The 17,983-nt window shown below is 61.7% G+C and overlaps 1 protein-coding gene across 4 annotated transcripts in view; it reads left to right on the plus strand.

Moving 5' to 3' along the window:
- Positions 1-17,983, plus strand: part of SH3TC1 (SH3 domain and tetratricopeptide repeats 1) — a 51,052-nt gene that overhangs the window by 10,480 nt on the left and 22,589 nt on the right. The window contains exons 1-5 of one of the 4 annotated variants that reach the window (XM_069496292.1): positions 6,051-6,118; positions 10,425-10,644; positions 14,184-14,258; positions 16,063-16,190; positions 17,354-17,459. In XM_069496292.1, the coding sequence (XP_069352393.1) occupies positions 10,473-10,644; positions 14,184-14,258; positions 16,063-16,190; positions 17,354-17,459 (481 nt within the window). In that variant the 5' untranslated portion in view covers positions 6,051-6,118; positions 10,425-10,472. Of the gene's footprint in view, positions 1-6,050; positions 6,119-10,424; positions 10,645-13,089; positions 13,452-14,183; positions 14,259-16,062; positions 16,191-17,353; positions 17,460-17,983 lie in introns of those variants that run through there. The other 3 variants (XM_069496291.1, XM_069496295.1, XM_069496293.1) reach the window with 3 other exon arrangements.

Genomic DNA, 17,983 nt, shown 5'->3' on the forward strand with positions numbered 1-17,983 from the left:
TGACCAGATGGTGGGCAAAGCCAAACACACTTCCACCCCACTCGCCCTTCACAGACAGCGTGTGCCTACCCTGTTCAAGGATGACCTCGCGGAGGCTCCCTAGGCCTGTTCCTTCTGGAACAGTAGCGGCTGGAGCGGGGCGGGTGTGGGTAGCCAGTACCCCCCAGGGCCTCTGCATTCCTGAGAGTGTTTTATGGCCCCTGGTATGGCCTGTTGCAGATTAACCCTCCAGGGTGAGAGTGTTCCTGGGTGGGGCTCCTCACTGGCTGCCAGTATCTGAGGTCCCCTGTCCCCTGCACTGTCTGTGGGAGACTTTAGTACTGTGTGCCTAGAGCACAGCTGTCTGAGCTGGCCCTGTCCGCTGAGAAGTTCTTTACACCCCCTCTTTGCCTGGCTCCTCTCCCTCTGAGTCTCTGCCCAGGCACCTCCGCTGTCAGGAAGTCTGCCTGGATTTTGCCCTCCTTACTCTTCCTTCCCAGGCTTCCCTCGGCTGTTGCACTGATAACCCTGCATCATCCTGGTCTGTCTCCTAGTTGGTTTCCCCTCCTTGTCTGTGAGTTCCTGTGGGGTGGGGTCCCAGAAGGCTGAGCTGGGATGGGGGGCTGCCATCGTGGGGGACAGGCGTGGCCACAAACCACAAAGGGTAGAGTTCTCTCCAGGTGGAGAGTGAGATTCCCCAGTGAGGCATGCGGCCCCGGGATCCCAGGGGCGTGGGCTGGGTCCCCTCTCCAGCTCCGAGATTCTGTGCTGATACAGCTCACGTCTGTCTCAGAAGGCGGAATGTGCTCTGAGATGACATGAGGAAATCAGAAACCATCTCTGTATGACTGTGGCTGTTACTGTTTTCCCCAAGGATCTAAAAATAACAAAAGTAAGAGCCTTCAGCCAGGCAGGAGGAGGAAGGCAGTCCGGCTCAGCGCTGGGGCCTGTGTCTGAGGAGGCGGCAGGGGCTGTCCTGGGTTTCCCTGGGAAGCCAGCACGGGAGGGCTGGGGGCTTCAGCCACAGCTGGGTCCTGAGGAGCAACAGGTTTGGCCACTTCTCGGAGCCACCAGGGATGATGTGTTCCTCTTGAAGGTCGCCTTTGAGCCAGATCCAGGTGGGGGACAGCGGGACTGGGATCGGAGTGGCAGGGTGTGTCAGACACGCTGACGATGGCAGTCGCGGGCACCTGTGGCCCGTGGGTCCAGCCCCACCTCACTCACCCGGCTGCCTCCTCTCTCGGCCCCTTGGCACAGCCTCAGCCCAGCACCGCGAGGGGCCGCGGCGAATCCTCCGTCTCCACTCTGAGCCTGGGCCTCCCCCCGGGTGAGCTCCGTGTCCTACGCTGACAGTGTCCTGCCCTCGCACCTGACGGGCACAAGAAAAGTCCGAGGCACACGTGCTTGAACATGTGTCCCTGGCACTGGTCTGCCTAGAATCCTGAGCGGCCAAAACGTGGGACAGGAAGAACTTGCCAAAAATGTGCCGTCCCTCCCTCGGGAAAAGCCCCTCTTGGGGTCTGTTTTGCCTCCCTCCAGCCCTAACGCACCTGTCCACGCTCCCGTCCTGAGCAGGCTGGCAGTGGGTCGGGACATGAGGAAGCTCTCAAAACATCCCCTCGTCCTGCCAACGGGTCACCATACCTGGTAATTCAACAAGACACCGGGCAAAGGGACAGATCGCCATCCAAAAGGTCAACACCGGGGGCTGGTGCTGGAGGGCATGAGAGTTTGCTTATCTGAAAACCCCAGACTCCTTGGGCAGGACTCCCTTCCCGGGCTTCCTGGGAATCTCTCCGGCTTAGAGAGCCCCAGAGGGCAGCCGAGGGCGAGGGGAGCACAGGCTTGTGCCGGGGGGATTGGGCCCCAGGCCAGCTCTGCCCGGTTCGGCTGTGCCTCATCCAGGGATCCTGAGGGTGCTCACGCTGGTAGGGCCACTGTGGAGACCCACAGGGTGATGATCCATGGGAGGGACTTAGCATTTTCTCTGCAAGTGAGGACTTGAATTTGTTACAACCATGTCAGGGATCAGAGCTGTTGGCCAGCACTTAGAGGTCCCAAGCCCAGCTCTACCTCTTGCAGGAGGTGGAAACCGAGGCCGAGGAAAGTGACAGATTGTGCCGGGGGAGTCCAAGCCTGAGCTGGGGCTCAAACAGGCCCTCGGGCAGGCAGAGCTGTGTGACTGCCCCCGTGTCTGCAGCCTCCAGGAGGGACACCTGCTTATAGCCCTGGCCCTGCAAGGCTCAGGGGTGTCCCTCCAGGAGCCCTGGGTGTGTCGTGTGGGTCGGGGCGCTCTGAGCACAAGTGGGGAGGCTCGTGGAAAATCCCCCTGGCCTTGGGCCAAAAGCACAGCTGCAGAGACAAACAGGATACGGGTCTCCAGCCGCTGTGGGGGACAATGGCCAGGAGAGGAAATGTCTCCGGACCCTTGTATGGACTCGGAGCCTGTCTGTGGCCTCTTTCAACACAGCTTTTAGAAAAACAAAGGGAGGCGAGGCGAGCACCGCTGGCCAGGGGAGGAAGTGTGCTCTGCGCTCTCTGGCGAGCGGGTGGAGGTGTGAGCACGATGGAGCGCTGGGGCACCCCCCCCTTGGGCCCCACGTCACAGGTGGGAAACTGAGGCCAGGAGGAGGATGTGCCATGGGCAGGCTGCGAGTTGGTGGGGGATGTCTCGGGTGCCCACTCCCCACTTTTCTCCACAGCCCCTTGGGGCTGTCACCTGAGCAGTGGGACAGGCCAGCCCCGACCCATGGGGGCCAGGGGACTGTCAGGAGGCGCTGACCCCCTGGGGACGGTGGTGCTTCCCACTGGCCCATCCAGCACCGTCCCCAGTGCTCCTGGCAGGGCTGAGGCCACAGAGAGGCACGTTGGCATTTGTTAATTGCACAGACATGTCAGCACGACTGTGCTGTGTGTTGGACTGTTAGAAAAGTTCTCGAATCTATTTTCATCTTTGTGATGACCCAGAGCAGACCACAGAATGCCCTCACCTCCCCCAGGGCCTCTCAGAGGACATAAGCACTCCGTGAGGTGCGTTGACGGGGCGGTGGCCCTGGCTTGCCTGGGTCCTGTGTGTGGCGGCCTGGGCCGGGGAGGAGTTGGACCCTTGGTGGAGGAGACTCGCCCACGAGGGGAGTCCCAGGGGCCAGAGGCAGGTGGGGAGAGAAAGACCTGGAGGGGGTGGGGGGTAATTTGGGGCATCTTGGGCACCCAAGAGTCCCAGGTGTCCGTGAAAAGGGGCTTGGGGCATCTGCCTCTACGTGGGGGTGGCAGCTTGCCCAGAAAGCGGCCTGAGCAGAGGAGAGGTTGGTGCCCTGGGTCACACCCATCCTACAGAGAAGGTGCCAGGGGACTCCAGCTCCCAAGGCTCTGCGGGCTGTGGCAATGGGACATCATGAAGGGTGGGCGTCCCTGGCTCCAAGGGCTGATAGCGGGGAGGCAGAGGGAGCTGGACAGAGGCCCCCGGCGCTGGGCTGGGCAGGATGCAGCTGAGCTCTCTCGAACGGAGGCAGGAGGAAGTGGGCAGACAGAGCAGGCAGGTGTTCGCAAGGCAAAGTGTGAGGGCAGGTGCCCAGGGCCAGAGTCGGGAGGGGCTTCAGCGTGGGGCCCTGACCTTGTCTCGTCCATCCCTGGGGCCCGAGGGGGGACCAGGAGGGCATGAAGCATGAGGGACCACAGGCCACTCAGGCTGAGGGGGCTGTGACCCTGTCCCCAGCCTGCTTCCCAAGCGCAAGTACTGAACTGACCCCATAAGTCAGGTCCACCCAGAACCTGTGGACGGGGCCTTATCTGGAATAAGGGTCTTTGTAGATATGACTAAGTCAAGAGTCTCGAGATGATCCTCCTGGGTGACCCAGGTGGGCCCCAAGTCCGGTGACAGTGTCCTTAGAAGAGACAGAAGGGGAGACACACACAGAGGAGGCTGCGTGGAGACGAAGCAGAGACTGGGGTGATGCTGGGAGCCACCAGATGCTGGAAGGGCAGAAAGCAATGTCCCCCAGAGCCCCCGGAGGGCGCGTGGCCCTGCGACACCCTGGTTTTGGACTTTTGGCCTCCAGACTGAGACCAGGAGTTTCTGCTGTCTGAAGTCCCCAGTCTGTGGCCCTTTGTTGAGGCAGCCCCAGGACACTGATGCAGTGACCGTCACAGCTACCCGCGGGGAGACCGGAGAGACCACTGTTTCCACCACACAGAGGGGCAGCCACTCAGATTGCTGCCACTGGGGACTCCGAACCTGGCCACCAGGTGCCGCTGCCTCCCCCCATGTGGTCACCGAGCATGTGTGTGGCGCCTGGCTCTGCCCCTGCAGGCCCTTTGGGGTGAGGTGGGACCTGCCCAAGTGTCTCCAGCTGGGCCCTGCCCTCGTGGGGGTTGTTGTGACTTTAGGGGCTGCTGTGCGGACCCTTGGGGAGCTGGGGAAGTGGAGGCCGAGGCGGAGCCTGTGGTTAGAGAACAGAGGGTGGGGAAGGGGTGGGAGCCCCCAGCATGGGTTAGGATGGTGCTGTCCAGAGCCCCCAGGGTATAAATACCTGAGCCTTGTTTGGTTGTCATGACTGGGGAAGGGGGCTGCTGGCATCTGGTGGGTGGAGGCAAGGATGCCGCTGAACACCCTCGGTGCACAGCACAGGCCCCCGCCCGCCAATGACACAGCGTGATTTGGCCCCAAATGTCAGCAGTGCTGTGATGGAAAACCTAGGCCTAAAACTCCAGGCAGACCTGGTTCTAGTCTCATCCTCTAGCTGGTCACTGGCCCTGGGCATGTCACATTACCTCTAAGCCTTAGTTTACCTGTCTACGAAATGGGCACATTACTATTTAACTTAGGGATTATTCCTGGTGTTACTAAACCACACCTGTGTGTAAAGCCTGCCACAAGGGTACTATGGAGGGAGCCCTCCTTCTCCTGCGTCCTGGGGCTGGGCTGGAGCCAGCAGCCCATGGCCCTGGGTGCCCACACCGGGGTGTCGGCAAGGGCATGGGAGCAGGCCAACAGGTGGGGGCCGACAGGGCTCAAGTTCAGTTCCTGCTTCTTGCTCCAGCCTACAGGAGACCCGGTCTAGGCTCCCCAGTGAGCTGGGGTGAGAATCCCACCTTGGCTTGGCTTCAGCCCAGCTAGGAAGGTTCTTTTTCCCAAATCCGGGCCTGCCCTGGAGCCAATGGGAAGGTAACAAGGTAGGCCCCTGGGGAGGCGCTGGAATCCTGGGAAGGAGAGCTTCAGGCAGAGGGGTGGAGGGCCCGGCTTCTCTAAAATGTTTCCACTGATGGGCCAATGGGCCAGACTGAAGGGGCTGCATGCATGTGTTTGTGCATATGTGTGTTTGTCCTGTGTGCACACGGGTACCAATGTGTCTGCGTGTGCCCATGCACATGTGGGTTTATGCGTCTTTGAGTGCACAAGCATGTGTATGCCTATGTGTTTGTGTGTGCATGTGTGTCTGTGCACATGCACGTGTATGTTTGTGTGTCTGTGTGTGCATGTGAGTGCATGTCTCTGTGCACACACAAGTGTGTGTCTGTGTGTGCATATGAGTGCATGTCTGTGTGTATACACAAGTGTGTGTGTCTGCACATTTGTGTGTGTGTGAGTGTATACCTGTGTATGCACATGACTATGTGTGTTTGTGTGTGTGGATGTGAGTGTATGTGTGTGCATGTCTGTGTGTGTATGAGTGTGTATGAGTGTATGTCTGTGTGTGTACACTAGTGTGTGTGCACGTGTGTGTATACACATGTGTGCAATAAGTGGAAGAGGAGCAGAGAGCAGAGCTGAGGCTGGCAGGGCGCAGGGCTGGCACTGGTGAGTGCCCCCTGGCCTGTACCGTGGAGCCTGGGGGCTGGACAGTGGGCAGGCAGGACAGGGCCCGGGGTCAGTCCAGGAAGGAGCTAATGATCAACCGGCGCTGGGCGCTGTGCAGTGCTGGGCCTGCCTCATCCGCCGCCAGGCGCAGGGAGGAAGTGCAGCAGGAAGCAGGGGGCGGTGGCGGCCATACAGTCAGCCTGGCTGTGGGCGGCCCCTGCCTGCCCTGGCCAGCTGGAGACAGCCAGGCGGGGCCAGTCAGCGCTGAGCTGGGATCAGCCACCTGGTGCCTGCGTCCTACAGCTGTGTGGGCCTGGGAGCTGCCTCTGAGGAGCGGAGCAGGTACGGGGGTGTGTGAGACAGGTATGGGGGACTCCAGGGCAGGTACGGGGGCTCCGGGGCAGGCAGGGTGCGGGCCCGCCAAGCAGGCTGCCGTCTGCAGAGCTGGGTCTTGCCGCAGGACATAAGAACCGTGTCCTACCTTCTACTTTCTTGAGGACGTTTCTGACCTGCTTGGGATCGGGGCAGAGCACAGCTGCACTCTGGGGCCGTGAGCGGCTGCTCGCGCGCTCAGCGCACTGGGGCACATGTGCAGTGATCACAGACAGTGATTTCAGATTTGACAAAGCACCATTGCTCTGGGACCTCGCTCCACCCCACGCTGACCCTCAGCGAGAGCAGCCCGGGATGTGGACGGGACACGGATCCCAGCAATAAGGCATCCAGGTCCAGTGGGTCTCGGGTGTGCCCCCTGCCCTGGGTTAGCTCGAGGCCACATCAGCAGGCCCACGAGTGCTAGCACAGAGCCTCTGAGCCGTCACCGGGGCCGCTGTGGCTGTGACCCGGCCACTTGGACATCACCATCGCGGGTTTCCTTTCCATCCACCAAAGGGACGAGCAACTTGACCGTGAACACCCGCCGGAAAGTTCCGGGGAGGTCCTGGGTTCAGCCTTTCAACGCCAGGTGTGGCCGGGGCATGTGGTCCTGTGCACACCACCGAGACCCGCTCTGGGCCTGGGGGTGACTCCCAGGAGCCCTGCGCCATCTGTGAGGTGGGGGTTTCCGATCTTTTGCAGCCAACGAGGCTCAGATGCGAGGGATGGCAAAGTGAGGTGGGGGAGTTATCGGTGCGGGCGGTGCTGGAGCCAGGAGCAGCGCGCACAGGGGCTGCCGCTCGGGGTGCAGCCTCCCAGCCCCGGGGGCGAGGAGCTGCAGCCCAACTAGCGGCCGCAGGAGGGGCTGGGCCGAGGGTGGGTGTGGGAGGGCTAGGCTCGGACATCTGGGTTCACATCCCACCCATGTCCCTGACTGGGTGACCTTGAGCATGCAGAGTCACTGTGGCTGGTGGCACATCTATGCAATGGGCGCAGTGGCACCTGCCTCCTCCAGGTTAACCGAGGTTGCTTGGTGAGCACCTCAGAGGGGCCTGTTGTCAACGTGGCCATCAACACCACTGTTGACGGCCATGAGGCTTCCTGTGTCATGCACTGGGCAGTGTTCTATGCGTGTGACGTCATTAAATCCTCCTCACAAAAATGCAGTGGCATAGGTAACGCTGACCCCACTTCACAGAAGAGGAAATCAAGGCACAGGAGGTTACAAGGTGCCGTATTTTCCCATGGCCGCAATAACGGAGTGTCCCCAAGCGGGGGCTTAACGGCAGCATTTGTTCTCTCACAGTCCCGGAGGCCAGCAGTTGGAGATGGTGGCACGCTGTGGCCTCACGGACACCCTCTCTGGTCTCTCAGAGAGGCTCCTCCCTGCCCCCCAGCCCTGGTGCCCCCAGGCGTCCCGTGGCTGTGGCACCCGGCCTCCACTCGCCGTCCCCTCTGCATGCCTGTGTCCTCTCTTTCTTACAAGGACACCAGTCACTGGACTCAGGGCCTGCCCTAGTCCAGTACGACCTCATCTTAACTAAAGTTAACTTCATCTGCAGAGACCCTATTTCCAAAAATGGTCCCACCCGAGGTTCCAGGTGGGCATGACTTTTGGGCATGGACGGTGTTCACTCCAGGACATGGGGTGACAAGACACCTCTCCAGAGGTGCTTTTGGTGGCGCGGTGAGGTCTCCATGGTCCCTCAAAGTGTCTGTTCAGTCCAAGCCCCGAGAAAGCTCCAGCCAGACGTCTCCAGACCCATTCAGGGTGGGTCCGATCCATGTCCCTTCTTCCAGCCACATTAGTTAAACTTGTAAAGCAGGAGCCCCATCTGCTCCACCCAGCCGGCCTCCTTGTGAGGTGGGTGTGTTCATTCCCATTTTCTGGGTGAGTAAACTGAGGCATGGACGGGTTCCCCCAGCCACCATGTCTGACCCCGGGTCTGCATGTTCCGGTGCCAGGCTCCCCTCTCCGGTGACTGGAGGCCAGAGTGGGCTGGACCCCATGCCTGGCCCACCCCAGGCCCACCCGCCAAGAAACTGAGCAAGATGAGGCCAGCTGGAGAAAGGCCCCGCAGGCTGCTTGGTGGTCCCCCTAACTTGGTGAGCTGGCCCTGGGGAGCCCCAGGCATCCGCCCGGCCAGGCCTCCACTTCTGCAGCATGAGCCGGGCGCTGCAGGGCCCAGGGCGGCGGTTTGCCAGGCGGCAGTGGGGGAGCTCTGAGTACCCCCCCGACTGGCAGGGACTGAGCCCACTTCCTCATGGGACTCTCACCCAGCAGGCGGGAAACTCCCTGAACCTGGGAGCCTTCCCTTTTCTCAGAAAACAGTCCCTGAGCCCCAGCTCTGTGCCCGCCCCCCCAGAGGCTGCCTCACATGGGGCTGTTCCTGACCCGCAGGAGGTGCAAGGGGGCGGGGGAGGCAGGCACCAGCCAGGGGGTGGAGAGATGCCCCGCTGCTGGGGCACCCGCTCCACTACGTAGGAACATCAGACCCGGTCTTGAAGGACAAAGTGACAGAGAGGGGACCCGGGGTTGGGGTAGGGAGTGAAGACCCCATAAACCAGGAGACTTGCACGTTGCGGGGTGGGTTCCGGCGCTATTGAGCCACTCGAGGGTGCTCCCGAAGGGAGGGCGGGAAGACAGTCCGGGCTGCAGGCCGTGGGCTTCCCGGTCCAGGCCAGACCGGGGCCCAGGCAGCGGCATCCACGACACCAGGTGCCAGGACCACGGTTCGGCAGTGAGGGGAAAAGAAAACAAAGTCCGAGGGGAAGGCGGCCAGGGCGTCCCAAGCTGCACCCTGAGGGGGCCGAGGAGCTCTGCGAGCATGACCAGGGCGCTGGGACGAGGGACAGTGAGGCCGAAGGCACCGGGTGTGTAACCATCCAGCAAACGTCCTGGCGGGAGCCCCGCAGCAACACTGTCCTGGACTGTGGTCGGGCCTGGGCTCTCCTCCCCGGGGCTGCCTGCAGGGGGCCAGGGTCCCCTGGTGCCCTGTGGCGTCTGAGGCCCCCCTCTAGTTTGTCGTCCCACAGGCCCTGGCCCTGCCCCTCACAGGTGGTTGGGGGACAGGAAGGGCTCGGCCTCAAACTGACCAATCAGGTTACAGGTGGAGCAGGCGGGCCGGTGGGCCGGTGGGAGGGGCTCGCTGAGGCCCCTTCACAGCTTCAGGGCCTCCCGCTGCCCGTGGCGCAGCCCACGTCCTGTGACCCCAACTCTGACCCCACGGCTGCCCAGTCTGGCCCACCCCCTATGTGTTCCCCGCCCAGGGACCAGCGTGCAGGTGGGAGACAGGACAGGGCTGGGAGGCCCTCGGGTTGCCAGGGGAGCCTGCGGCTGCCTGGCCCTGGCCTGGCAGGCACGTCCGGGCTGCAAGGCCCACACTGCTGGCCCAGCCAGCTCTGGGCCTGCTGCTGGCTGGCCCACTCCCCAGAGTCCACCAAGAAAGGGCAGGCGGGTCCTCAGGAGGCTGGACTTACATTTTTATCCCCAGATGGGGAGTCAGAGGTGGTGCCCCATTTCTCCAGGCACCGTGCAGAGGGGACTCCTGCCAGCTGTCCCAGATAGGCAGGGTTGAGCCTTCCCAGCACACGATCAGCCTTGAACCCGGCCTCCCTGCTGGGGCGTCCTGACCACACGCCCCCCCCTGCAAGCAAGGCCTCCTGTTATCCCCTCTGCCCCCGAGGCACAACTGAGAGGGACATGGCGGATCCCAACCCCGAGGACCCCTGCTGGGGTCCTGTCCCCTGTGTGCCTCAGCGCTGGCCCAGGCCGCCAACCCCATTGGCCTTCACTTGCATCCACATTTGATGCCTGAAAGGGGACCTCTGTGTCCTTCTGTGTCATCCACTGGGCAGCAAAGCACTAACCCAACCCTGGGAGCACAGTCCGCCAGGGTGTGACGGCCCAGGAGAGGGTGCTGCAGTAGCCAGCTACAGCTGGCTGGGCGTTCCAGTAGCTCCACCTTGAAGGGGAGGAGGGGCTCTCCAGGCAGCAGGCGCAGCTGTGCAAAGGCCCTGTGGCAGAAGGGGGTGCAGCAAACGCGAGCGTGAGAGGAGGCAGAGGCGGGTGGGCCAGATCACGCACACCACGCCATCATGCCATGGTCACAGTAGGGCCACTGCTGGGTCTCAAAGGCGTCAGGCACTCCACAACGGTGGCGTTTTCTCCTCCTGGCCCCCAACTCTGGCCACAACGTCCATGCTGGTCCTGGCAGCCTGTCTCCCTGGAGAGGCCATCCCTGCTGACCCCTACCCTCTCCTCTCTCCACAGAGGCCAGCCAGGCATGCCGCGCCCTCAGCGCTGAGGCCACAGCGGGTCATGGAGAGCCCCGCCAAGGTGACCACTGGGCAGCTGACCTGGATGGGGAGGGGGCTGGCAGGGCCCCCCGGAGGCTGCAGCAGCAGGGAAGAGGTCCAGACTGTGGCCATGAGCTCACCTGCCGGCCAGGAGCGAGCGGGGCCTGAGGAGGCCAAGGCTGCTGTCAGAGGCGGTGAGTCCATCCCACCCGCCCCGTCCGCCCTGTCCCCTCCACCCGCCCTGTCCCCGCCCAGCCTCCCTGGGCTCTGGGAGCCGGGGCTGCTCTCCGGCACTCTCGTTTCCTCCCCCGGCCTGTGTTTGGAGAGAACAACTGAGCCCAGTGAGTCATCTGCCAGACGAGGGCCCAGCTCATGTTTTTCCAGGGGTGCGTCGGCGATAACAAAACTGGCAAGAGAACAGGGAAAGGGCCCAGAGGCCACCCGTGCATTCGGAGACTGTTCTAGAAACACCTCCCAAAGGGTTTGGCGTTTGCCTTCCAGTCCTGCTTTGTCCTCAGAGAACCCGGGGATTACTCAGGATGGGGTATCCGTCGGTCTGCCAGGAGGCAAACCAAGTCCCAGAGAGGGGAAGGGCTGGACCTGTGCAACCCCGTGGCCAGTGGCTGAGCAGGGACAAGCGTCCAGTCTCCTGAGGCCTGGGTGGGGACACCTTCTACCTGACCAAGCCCACTGAGTGAGGACGAGCTGGCCTCTAGGTGACCTGGTTCTAATCCTGATGGTTGCTGGGCCACTGCTTAACTTGGGCCTCAGTCTCCCCACTTGGAAAGCTGGAGGGTAGCCTAGGTGATCTCCAGGACCTCTCTCCCCACCGCCTGGGACCCTGGGAGAGAGGAGGGAAGGAGAGGGGAAGGCCAAGGTCTGCCTGGCTCCTGCCCCACCAGAGATAGCCGTGGCGGGTCCCGTCCTGGCTTCCTCCCCACAGTGTCTAACCTCAGCCCATCACCCGCTTAGCTGCCCCTTGTCTTGGGTCTCCGGGGCTTGGCACATAGCAGACGCCCCATTGCTGTTTGAGTGATCCATGAATGAGTGACGTGCTGGGAGAATGGAGTCAAAATCTCATGTGCAGTTGCCTGGCCCAGAGTCTGACATGGCAGATGCCTAGCGCTTGGAGTATTTTGTACCTGGTGTCTTGTCCTTCTGTGTGTGTGTGCAGACTGCGAGGAGGCCATGGTGGCCCCCTGGGTGCTGACTCACAGGGGAAGTGGTCTTGCAGGCACCGCCCGCCCGGCTAGGAAGCGAGGACTTGGAGGGCTGGGGGTGCGGCCTGGTTTGGGGAGCCTGCTGAGGCCACAGAAGCTGCTCCCTCCAGAGCACACCTGGGCGGAAAGTGCAGACGGAGCAGGGCCAGCCCAGGAGGAGTGGTGAGCCTCGGGCAGAGGGACTGGGGATGCCGCTGCGGTGGCAGGAACAGGAAGCATTGGCTGGGTGTTTCCTCCCTGGAGGCTCAGCAGGGCGTGCTGGCATCGGCACCGGAATGACTCTGTGGCCCAGCCTCGCGGCCCACGGACTTCTGCTTTCGTAGGAGGCTCGATGGTGCCAGCAGGGGCGCCAGCTCGGCGGGCAGGCTCTGCCTGTGCCCCTGCAGCCCTGGCCTTCTCTGGGCAATTTCGGACTGACAATGAAAGTTGCAAGAAATACTAAAAATAACTCCCGTTCCGCCTCACCCCGACCCGGGGTTCCTCGAATATTCATATTTTACTCCTCTTGCTGCCCTCCCCCCATTTATTTTTTCTGACAGTTTGGGAGTAGATTGCAGGCATGATGCCTTTCATCTCCACAGGCATCCGTATTTCCTAAAACCAGGACATTCCCATCATAACCGCAGTGCAATTATTTCAATGTTAATTTCCTAGTTTTAATAATACTGTTACCTCATCTACAGACCTCATTCGCATCTTACCGTTTGTCCCAATATTGTCCTTTATAGCAAAAAAAAATCCTGGTCACGCCTTGTGTTCTGTTGCCACCTCTCTGTGCTGCCTTTAAATCTGGAAGTTGCTATTTTAAAGGGCACAGTTCTTCAGGATACAGGTAGTTGCACTGTTTCTTCATGACGACATCAAGGATTGGGGGCAGGAATCCCAAGAAGTGATGTGTCCTCCCAGTGTGCTAGTCAGGAGGCCTATGGTGTCCCTCCATCTGGTGACAGGAGATGCTGACTTTCGTCCCTTGGTGAAGGGGCGCCTGCCAGTTCTTGCCACCCACAGTTACTATTCTTCCCTAGAAAGGAGCTTGTGGGAAGATGCTCTGAGACCGTGTGAATACCCTGTTCATCAAACTCATAAAGCCTCGTGTTGTCATCCATGGCCGGTTGTGGCTGAAATATTAATTATTAGGATGGCCACCAGATGGTGACTGTCCAACCCGTCACCTTCTGTGTCCATTAGCTGGTTCTAGGGTAAGGAAGAGTGGGTCCCTCTCCCGTTATCCATGTATTTATTTTAGGGTCGGCTCATACATCTTTAATTTAGTCTCTTAACTGTAAAGGCCATTCTTTGTTTTGTTGCTCAGATCGCTCCAATTTGGGCTTTTGAGGTGTCTCCCTCACTCTGTGAGCACGTCCTTACTTTCTGGGACACAAGATGTCATCTTGCATGTTCCCTACCCAAGCCCCAGGATCCGTCATTTCTCCAAGGAGCCCTGGCTCCTGCGTCGGAGGATGGTGCTTAGAAGCCAGGATCTGAGTGCCATTCGCTTCTTCGGATCTGACGGGAGTTTCTGAGCCCCGCTGCTGGGTTTGGTCCAGGGACGCAGAGCAAGCGATGCCCGCGAATGGGCCCTGACCACACAGGGCAGCCTGGCTCCCTGGGCAGGGGTGTATGCAGACGGTAGCAAACGTCCAAGGATGCAAGGTCCAAGGCCACGTGGCCGGGCTGCGCCCAGGGCTCCGAGCAAGACATCTGGCCGTGCTGAAGTTCGACACCCTCCGCCGCAATCACAGGCTTTCCCAAGTCGCCTCTCCCTTGATCCTGGGGCTCGGGTGAGGAAGCCGCGCAGGGCAGAGACGGGGCGCCCAGGTCGAGATGCAGACCCTGCAGGGCGGCGAGGGTGGGAGCTGGGGCCAGAGGCGGTGCTGACCAGCCGAGGCTGAGCAGCCAGTGGGGGTTGGTGTCCCGGCTCCCACTCGCACGGGCGGCGAGGCCAAGCCCATCTGCGGTCAGCAAAACACCGGGCCCCAGAGATGTCCAGGTCCCTATCCCTGGCCCTGTACGCACTCCTCATCCAGCAGATGGGATCAAGTTAAGGATCTCGTGCTGGGGAGATGACCCTGGGTGGTCTGAATCACGGGCCTTGGCAGCCGGAGATCGGGAGGGACAGCCAGAAGCAGGAGTCAGAGCCGGTTTTGAAGGTGGAAGCTGGGGCCACAATCCAAGGGTCACAGCGCCTCCCGAAGCTGGGAATGGCGAGGACACAGAGTCTCCCCGGAGCCTCCGCAAGGAGCTGGACTGCCCGACTCCTTCATTTTGCCCCATGAGACCCATTCAGACTCCAGAAGGGCAAGGTCATCCCTTTGCGTTGTTCTGAGCCTGCGGGGAAAGCACAGCTCCCGCAGCGCTGGGCCCTGTGAGCTGGAGAACCGGGCGGAGGGCAAAGGCCGCCCGTGTGGAACAGACGCGCCTCTTTTCTTGCAGAAAGACCCAGGTGTTCGGCCCTGCGAGGGGCCCAGCCGCTGCTTGCTCTCCCCTAATGGTAGGAACCTGCTGTGTTGCAGATGCAGCCCCTCCCCCGGGCACCCCTGGGCCTGCTGCTGGGAGCACCCCCGGCCAGATGGGAGCATATCCCACAGGTAAACATCCTCCTCCCCACACTGCGCTTCAGGTTCAAACCTGGGCACCTGGGAATGTCTAACCCAGGGCTTCTCAAAGTGGCCCCAGACTGCCCACCTTAAAATCCTGGTAGGGGGAGGGGCTTGATAAATGCAGATGCCCAGGCCCTGCCCCCAGAGGTTCTGATTCCGCGGAGCTGAGGCAGGGCCCAGGACTCTGCATTTCCATCTGCCCAAGTGGGGAACATGCCCCTGGGCAATGCTCTGGGGGGATGTGGAAAGAGGTGGACGAGGGTGTCATGGGGCACAGGGGGAGGGCAGGGGCCCTCAGGAGAGGTGTCCAGGCACAGGTTTCCAGGGCTGTGGGGGGCTCCAAGGAGGAGGATTTCCGCGGAGCGAGGGTGGTGGGAACAGCACACACCAACAGGGCCAGGAGGCTCCGGGCCCAGGAGGTGCAGGTGCCCCTTACCCTGGGGACTCTCTAACCCCAGCTCTGGGGGCATGGAGACCCCGGTGTCCCTTGTTGGCCTTTAACCTTTGCTCAGACCCCTGCCTGTCCTCCGACTTCCCTTTCGTGTGGTCACTTGGGATGAACAGGATCTGGCGCTGGGCAGTGGGACAGATTATGTTGTGTCTGAAAGTGCCACACCCGCCTTCCTGTCGGAGCAGGGGCTGTGAGCTGCTGCGAAATGCTGGGCCGCTGCTTCCTCGCGGGCCGTGGATTCCGGATCCCAGAAGTGTCCGCGCCGCTCAGCGCCGGCGCTTCCCCACAGGGTGGGGGCGTTTGCGCCAGAGTCCCCCCCAGAAGGCCTGAGGCAGGTGCTCCCGGCTCATCCAGGGTGTGGGGAGCCAGTCTCTCTCTCTCTCTCCCCCCACACCCCCATCTTTCCCCTTCTCCCCTCCCTCTCCTCACTCCGTAGAGGGCTGGCAGTCCTGGGACGCCACTGCCGGGTCTGCACTCGTCCTGGCCTCGGGCAGCAGGGGGCTTATTCCCCACAAGCCCAGGCCTGGGACAGGGTAGTGCCCGGGACAGATTCTGGCAGGAAATCACATCCTCAGATGGTGACAAGGGGAGGTGGCCCCATGTGGCTGGTGGTCACTGCATGGGACAAGTCAGAGCATGTTGTGACGGGCCCTCGTGCTCCATGTAGACCAGAGGACTGACCACAGGGAGGGCCAGGCGCAGACAGCTGCCCAGGCCAGACGCGCTGGGCCTAGCCAGGAAGCGGGCAGGCACTGGGTTGAGGGCAAAGCCAGTGGGATTTGCTGGTGGGCCGATGTGCTGCGTCATGGAGGGATGGGTGCGTGGTCTGAGCATGGGCGGGGGCCCTTTGAGAGATAGGGAAGAGGGGGAGGAGCCAGTTTAGGTGGGCAGCGTGGAGATTTCTGGGATGCCCCATGGTCCCAGGCATCCCTCCTTAAAATCACTGTGGGGTGGGCAAGGGGCTTGTTAAATACAGGTGCCAGGCCCTGCGTCCAGAGAATCTGATGCGGTGACCATCTGGAGCTGGGGACCACACACAGAACAGCCACTCTGTGCTGGTCTGCCCTGGGGGGACAAGAGTCCCTTTTCCCCATCTCTCTGTAGGATGGGCACTCACAGCTAGGGACACTGAGGCTGGGGGCCAAGTGACAGCCCCAGGTCATCACAGGTGGTGTGGGACATGGCTGAGATTTAAAGCTGCATCTCTCAGGCTGCCTATGAGCCCACGGCCCAGGCCTCTGGGGGCAGGTCTGTGAGTTGGAGGCTAAACAAGCCAGGCCAGCGCCCCATAGAGCCCTGGCCAGGCCAGGCTAACTGCCCGCCCTCGTCTGCCCCTTCCAGACCTGACGTTGCAGCTGCTGGCCGTGCGGAGGAAGAGTGGGCTGCGGGACCCCCGCCTGCAGCAGGCCCTACGGGCCCGGCTCCGCCTGCTGGAGAACGACAGCCGGGTGGTGGCGCGTGCGCTGGGGGTGAGTGGCCCTGTGGGCTGGCAGCGGGTGCTGCAAGGAGCCAGAGTGAGGGAGGTGCAGGGCTGGTGCCTGAGGACAGGCAGAGGAGGAAGGTGCAGAGAGCAGGGCCACTTGGGGAGCTCAGTGGCTTTGGAGGGGAGGGCTGTGACGTCAGCCCTCGGGGCAAGGGGCTTGGGGAGAAGGAGGCCGCCCCACCAGCTTGCCTCGAGGGGGGCGCTGTGTGCTGCCCTGGACCCCAGCACAGGTGGCCAATGCATTGTCCCTTTCTCTGTGCTCCCCCTCCTGCGAGGGTTTTCAAAGCCCCTTTGACAGGGAGTCAGAGGGCTGGCATGGAGCTGATCTTACTGGGGAGGCTGGTGGGGGGAGGCGCTGGCTGGGGGTCAGCCTGGTCTGGCCCTGCCGCTCTGTGAGCCCAGCTTCCTCAGCTGCATACCAGGGAAGCCTGGAGTTTCGTGCCCGTGAGGACCATGCGCCCAACACACCAAGCACCCAGCACGGTGTCTGGCACGGGGCAACCGCTCACATGGGCCGCCGTGGTGACGCGGGCAGGGTGTGGCAGTTAGGGGGTCTGGCTCTGGGAGTGAATTCTGGCCAAGCCACTTACGGAGGCTCAGGCCTAGCTAAGAGACAGGGCCTGATTTCCTATCTGTCAAGTGGAGATGACCGTGGCAGCCCCAGCCACCTGAGTCACCATGTGTCCGTGCTGCCGTGTTCGCTGGTGCTGTTTTAATGCCCCATCACCACCACCTGATGGAGCTCAGAGCAGAGGGGACACTAGAGCTAGAACCGAAGCCTGAGCGGATGCATCCCTGGTGCGGGGAGGCGAGCCCAGTTCGCCCAGGCTGAGAGCACAGCCCGAGCGGGACGGAAGTGACAGGAGAGCCTGGGGCCGTTGGTGTGCAGGGAGTAAGGCAGGTGGTGTGGCCAGGGGGGCGTGGAGGGAGTGGGGCCGGGCTTGGAGCCCACTGGGGCTCTGGGAGGGAACGGTGGGCTTGTGAGCAGGGGAGGAGTTGACGGGCTGTCCAGAGACCCACTCTGTCCGTGCCGTCCCCTGCCAGGGCCACTTTTGCAAACTGTTTCTGTTGCGTAGCTCCTGTCCTCCGACCACCAGATGCCCCGGAGCCCCCAGGGCAGGTCTCCCATCCCTATTTCCTTCTCTTAAGGAATTATCGGCGAGGCTGTTGTCTATCCACAGTGACCAGGATCGGGTCGTGGTGATGTTTAAGACTTTCGAAGAAATCTGGAAGTTCTCCACCTACCACGCTCTTGGTAAAGAGGTGACCCCCCACCCCATGATCGATTACAGGGACTCCCCTGGGAGGACACTTGTGCACAAATGCACTTTATGTTTCAAATCGGTGCTTTAGAGTAGGTTAGTGCCCAAGGGCCTCTCCAGTGAAGACGAAAAGTGGTGTGTTCTCCTGCTCCGGGAGGCCTCTGTGGCGGGTGGGGCCGTGGGTGGGTGCAGGTCTCTGTTACGAGAATGCTCTTGGCTGAGTTTCCTGCACACTCTGTCACTCTGTCCTGTGTGATTTCACGTCACCACACCTTGAGGAAAGCCGGCTCCGATGGCCTCAGTACCGACCAGGAAACCTGCTGTTGTTCACTTGACCCGTGTGTCTTCCTCCTAAAACATCCCGTTGTGTTCGGAGGCATTCTCGGGGCCTGACCGCACCTGCTTGAGAACCTCGGCCCTCCGTTTGAGGACGAGGGAGCAACGGTTTCCCGCATGCACCCGGGCAGGGAGCCACGCGGCCTGCTGGCCAGACTGTGGTTGACAAAGGCTCACGGGT

The sequence above is a fragment of the Eulemur rufifrons genome, chromosome 20 (genome assembly GCF_041146395.1).
Source record: "Eulemur rufifrons isolate Redbay chromosome 20, OSU_ERuf_1, whole genome shotgun sequence".
NCBI classification, from domain to species: Eukaryota; Metazoa; Chordata; class Mammalia; order Primates; family Lemuridae; genus Eulemur; species Eulemur rufifrons.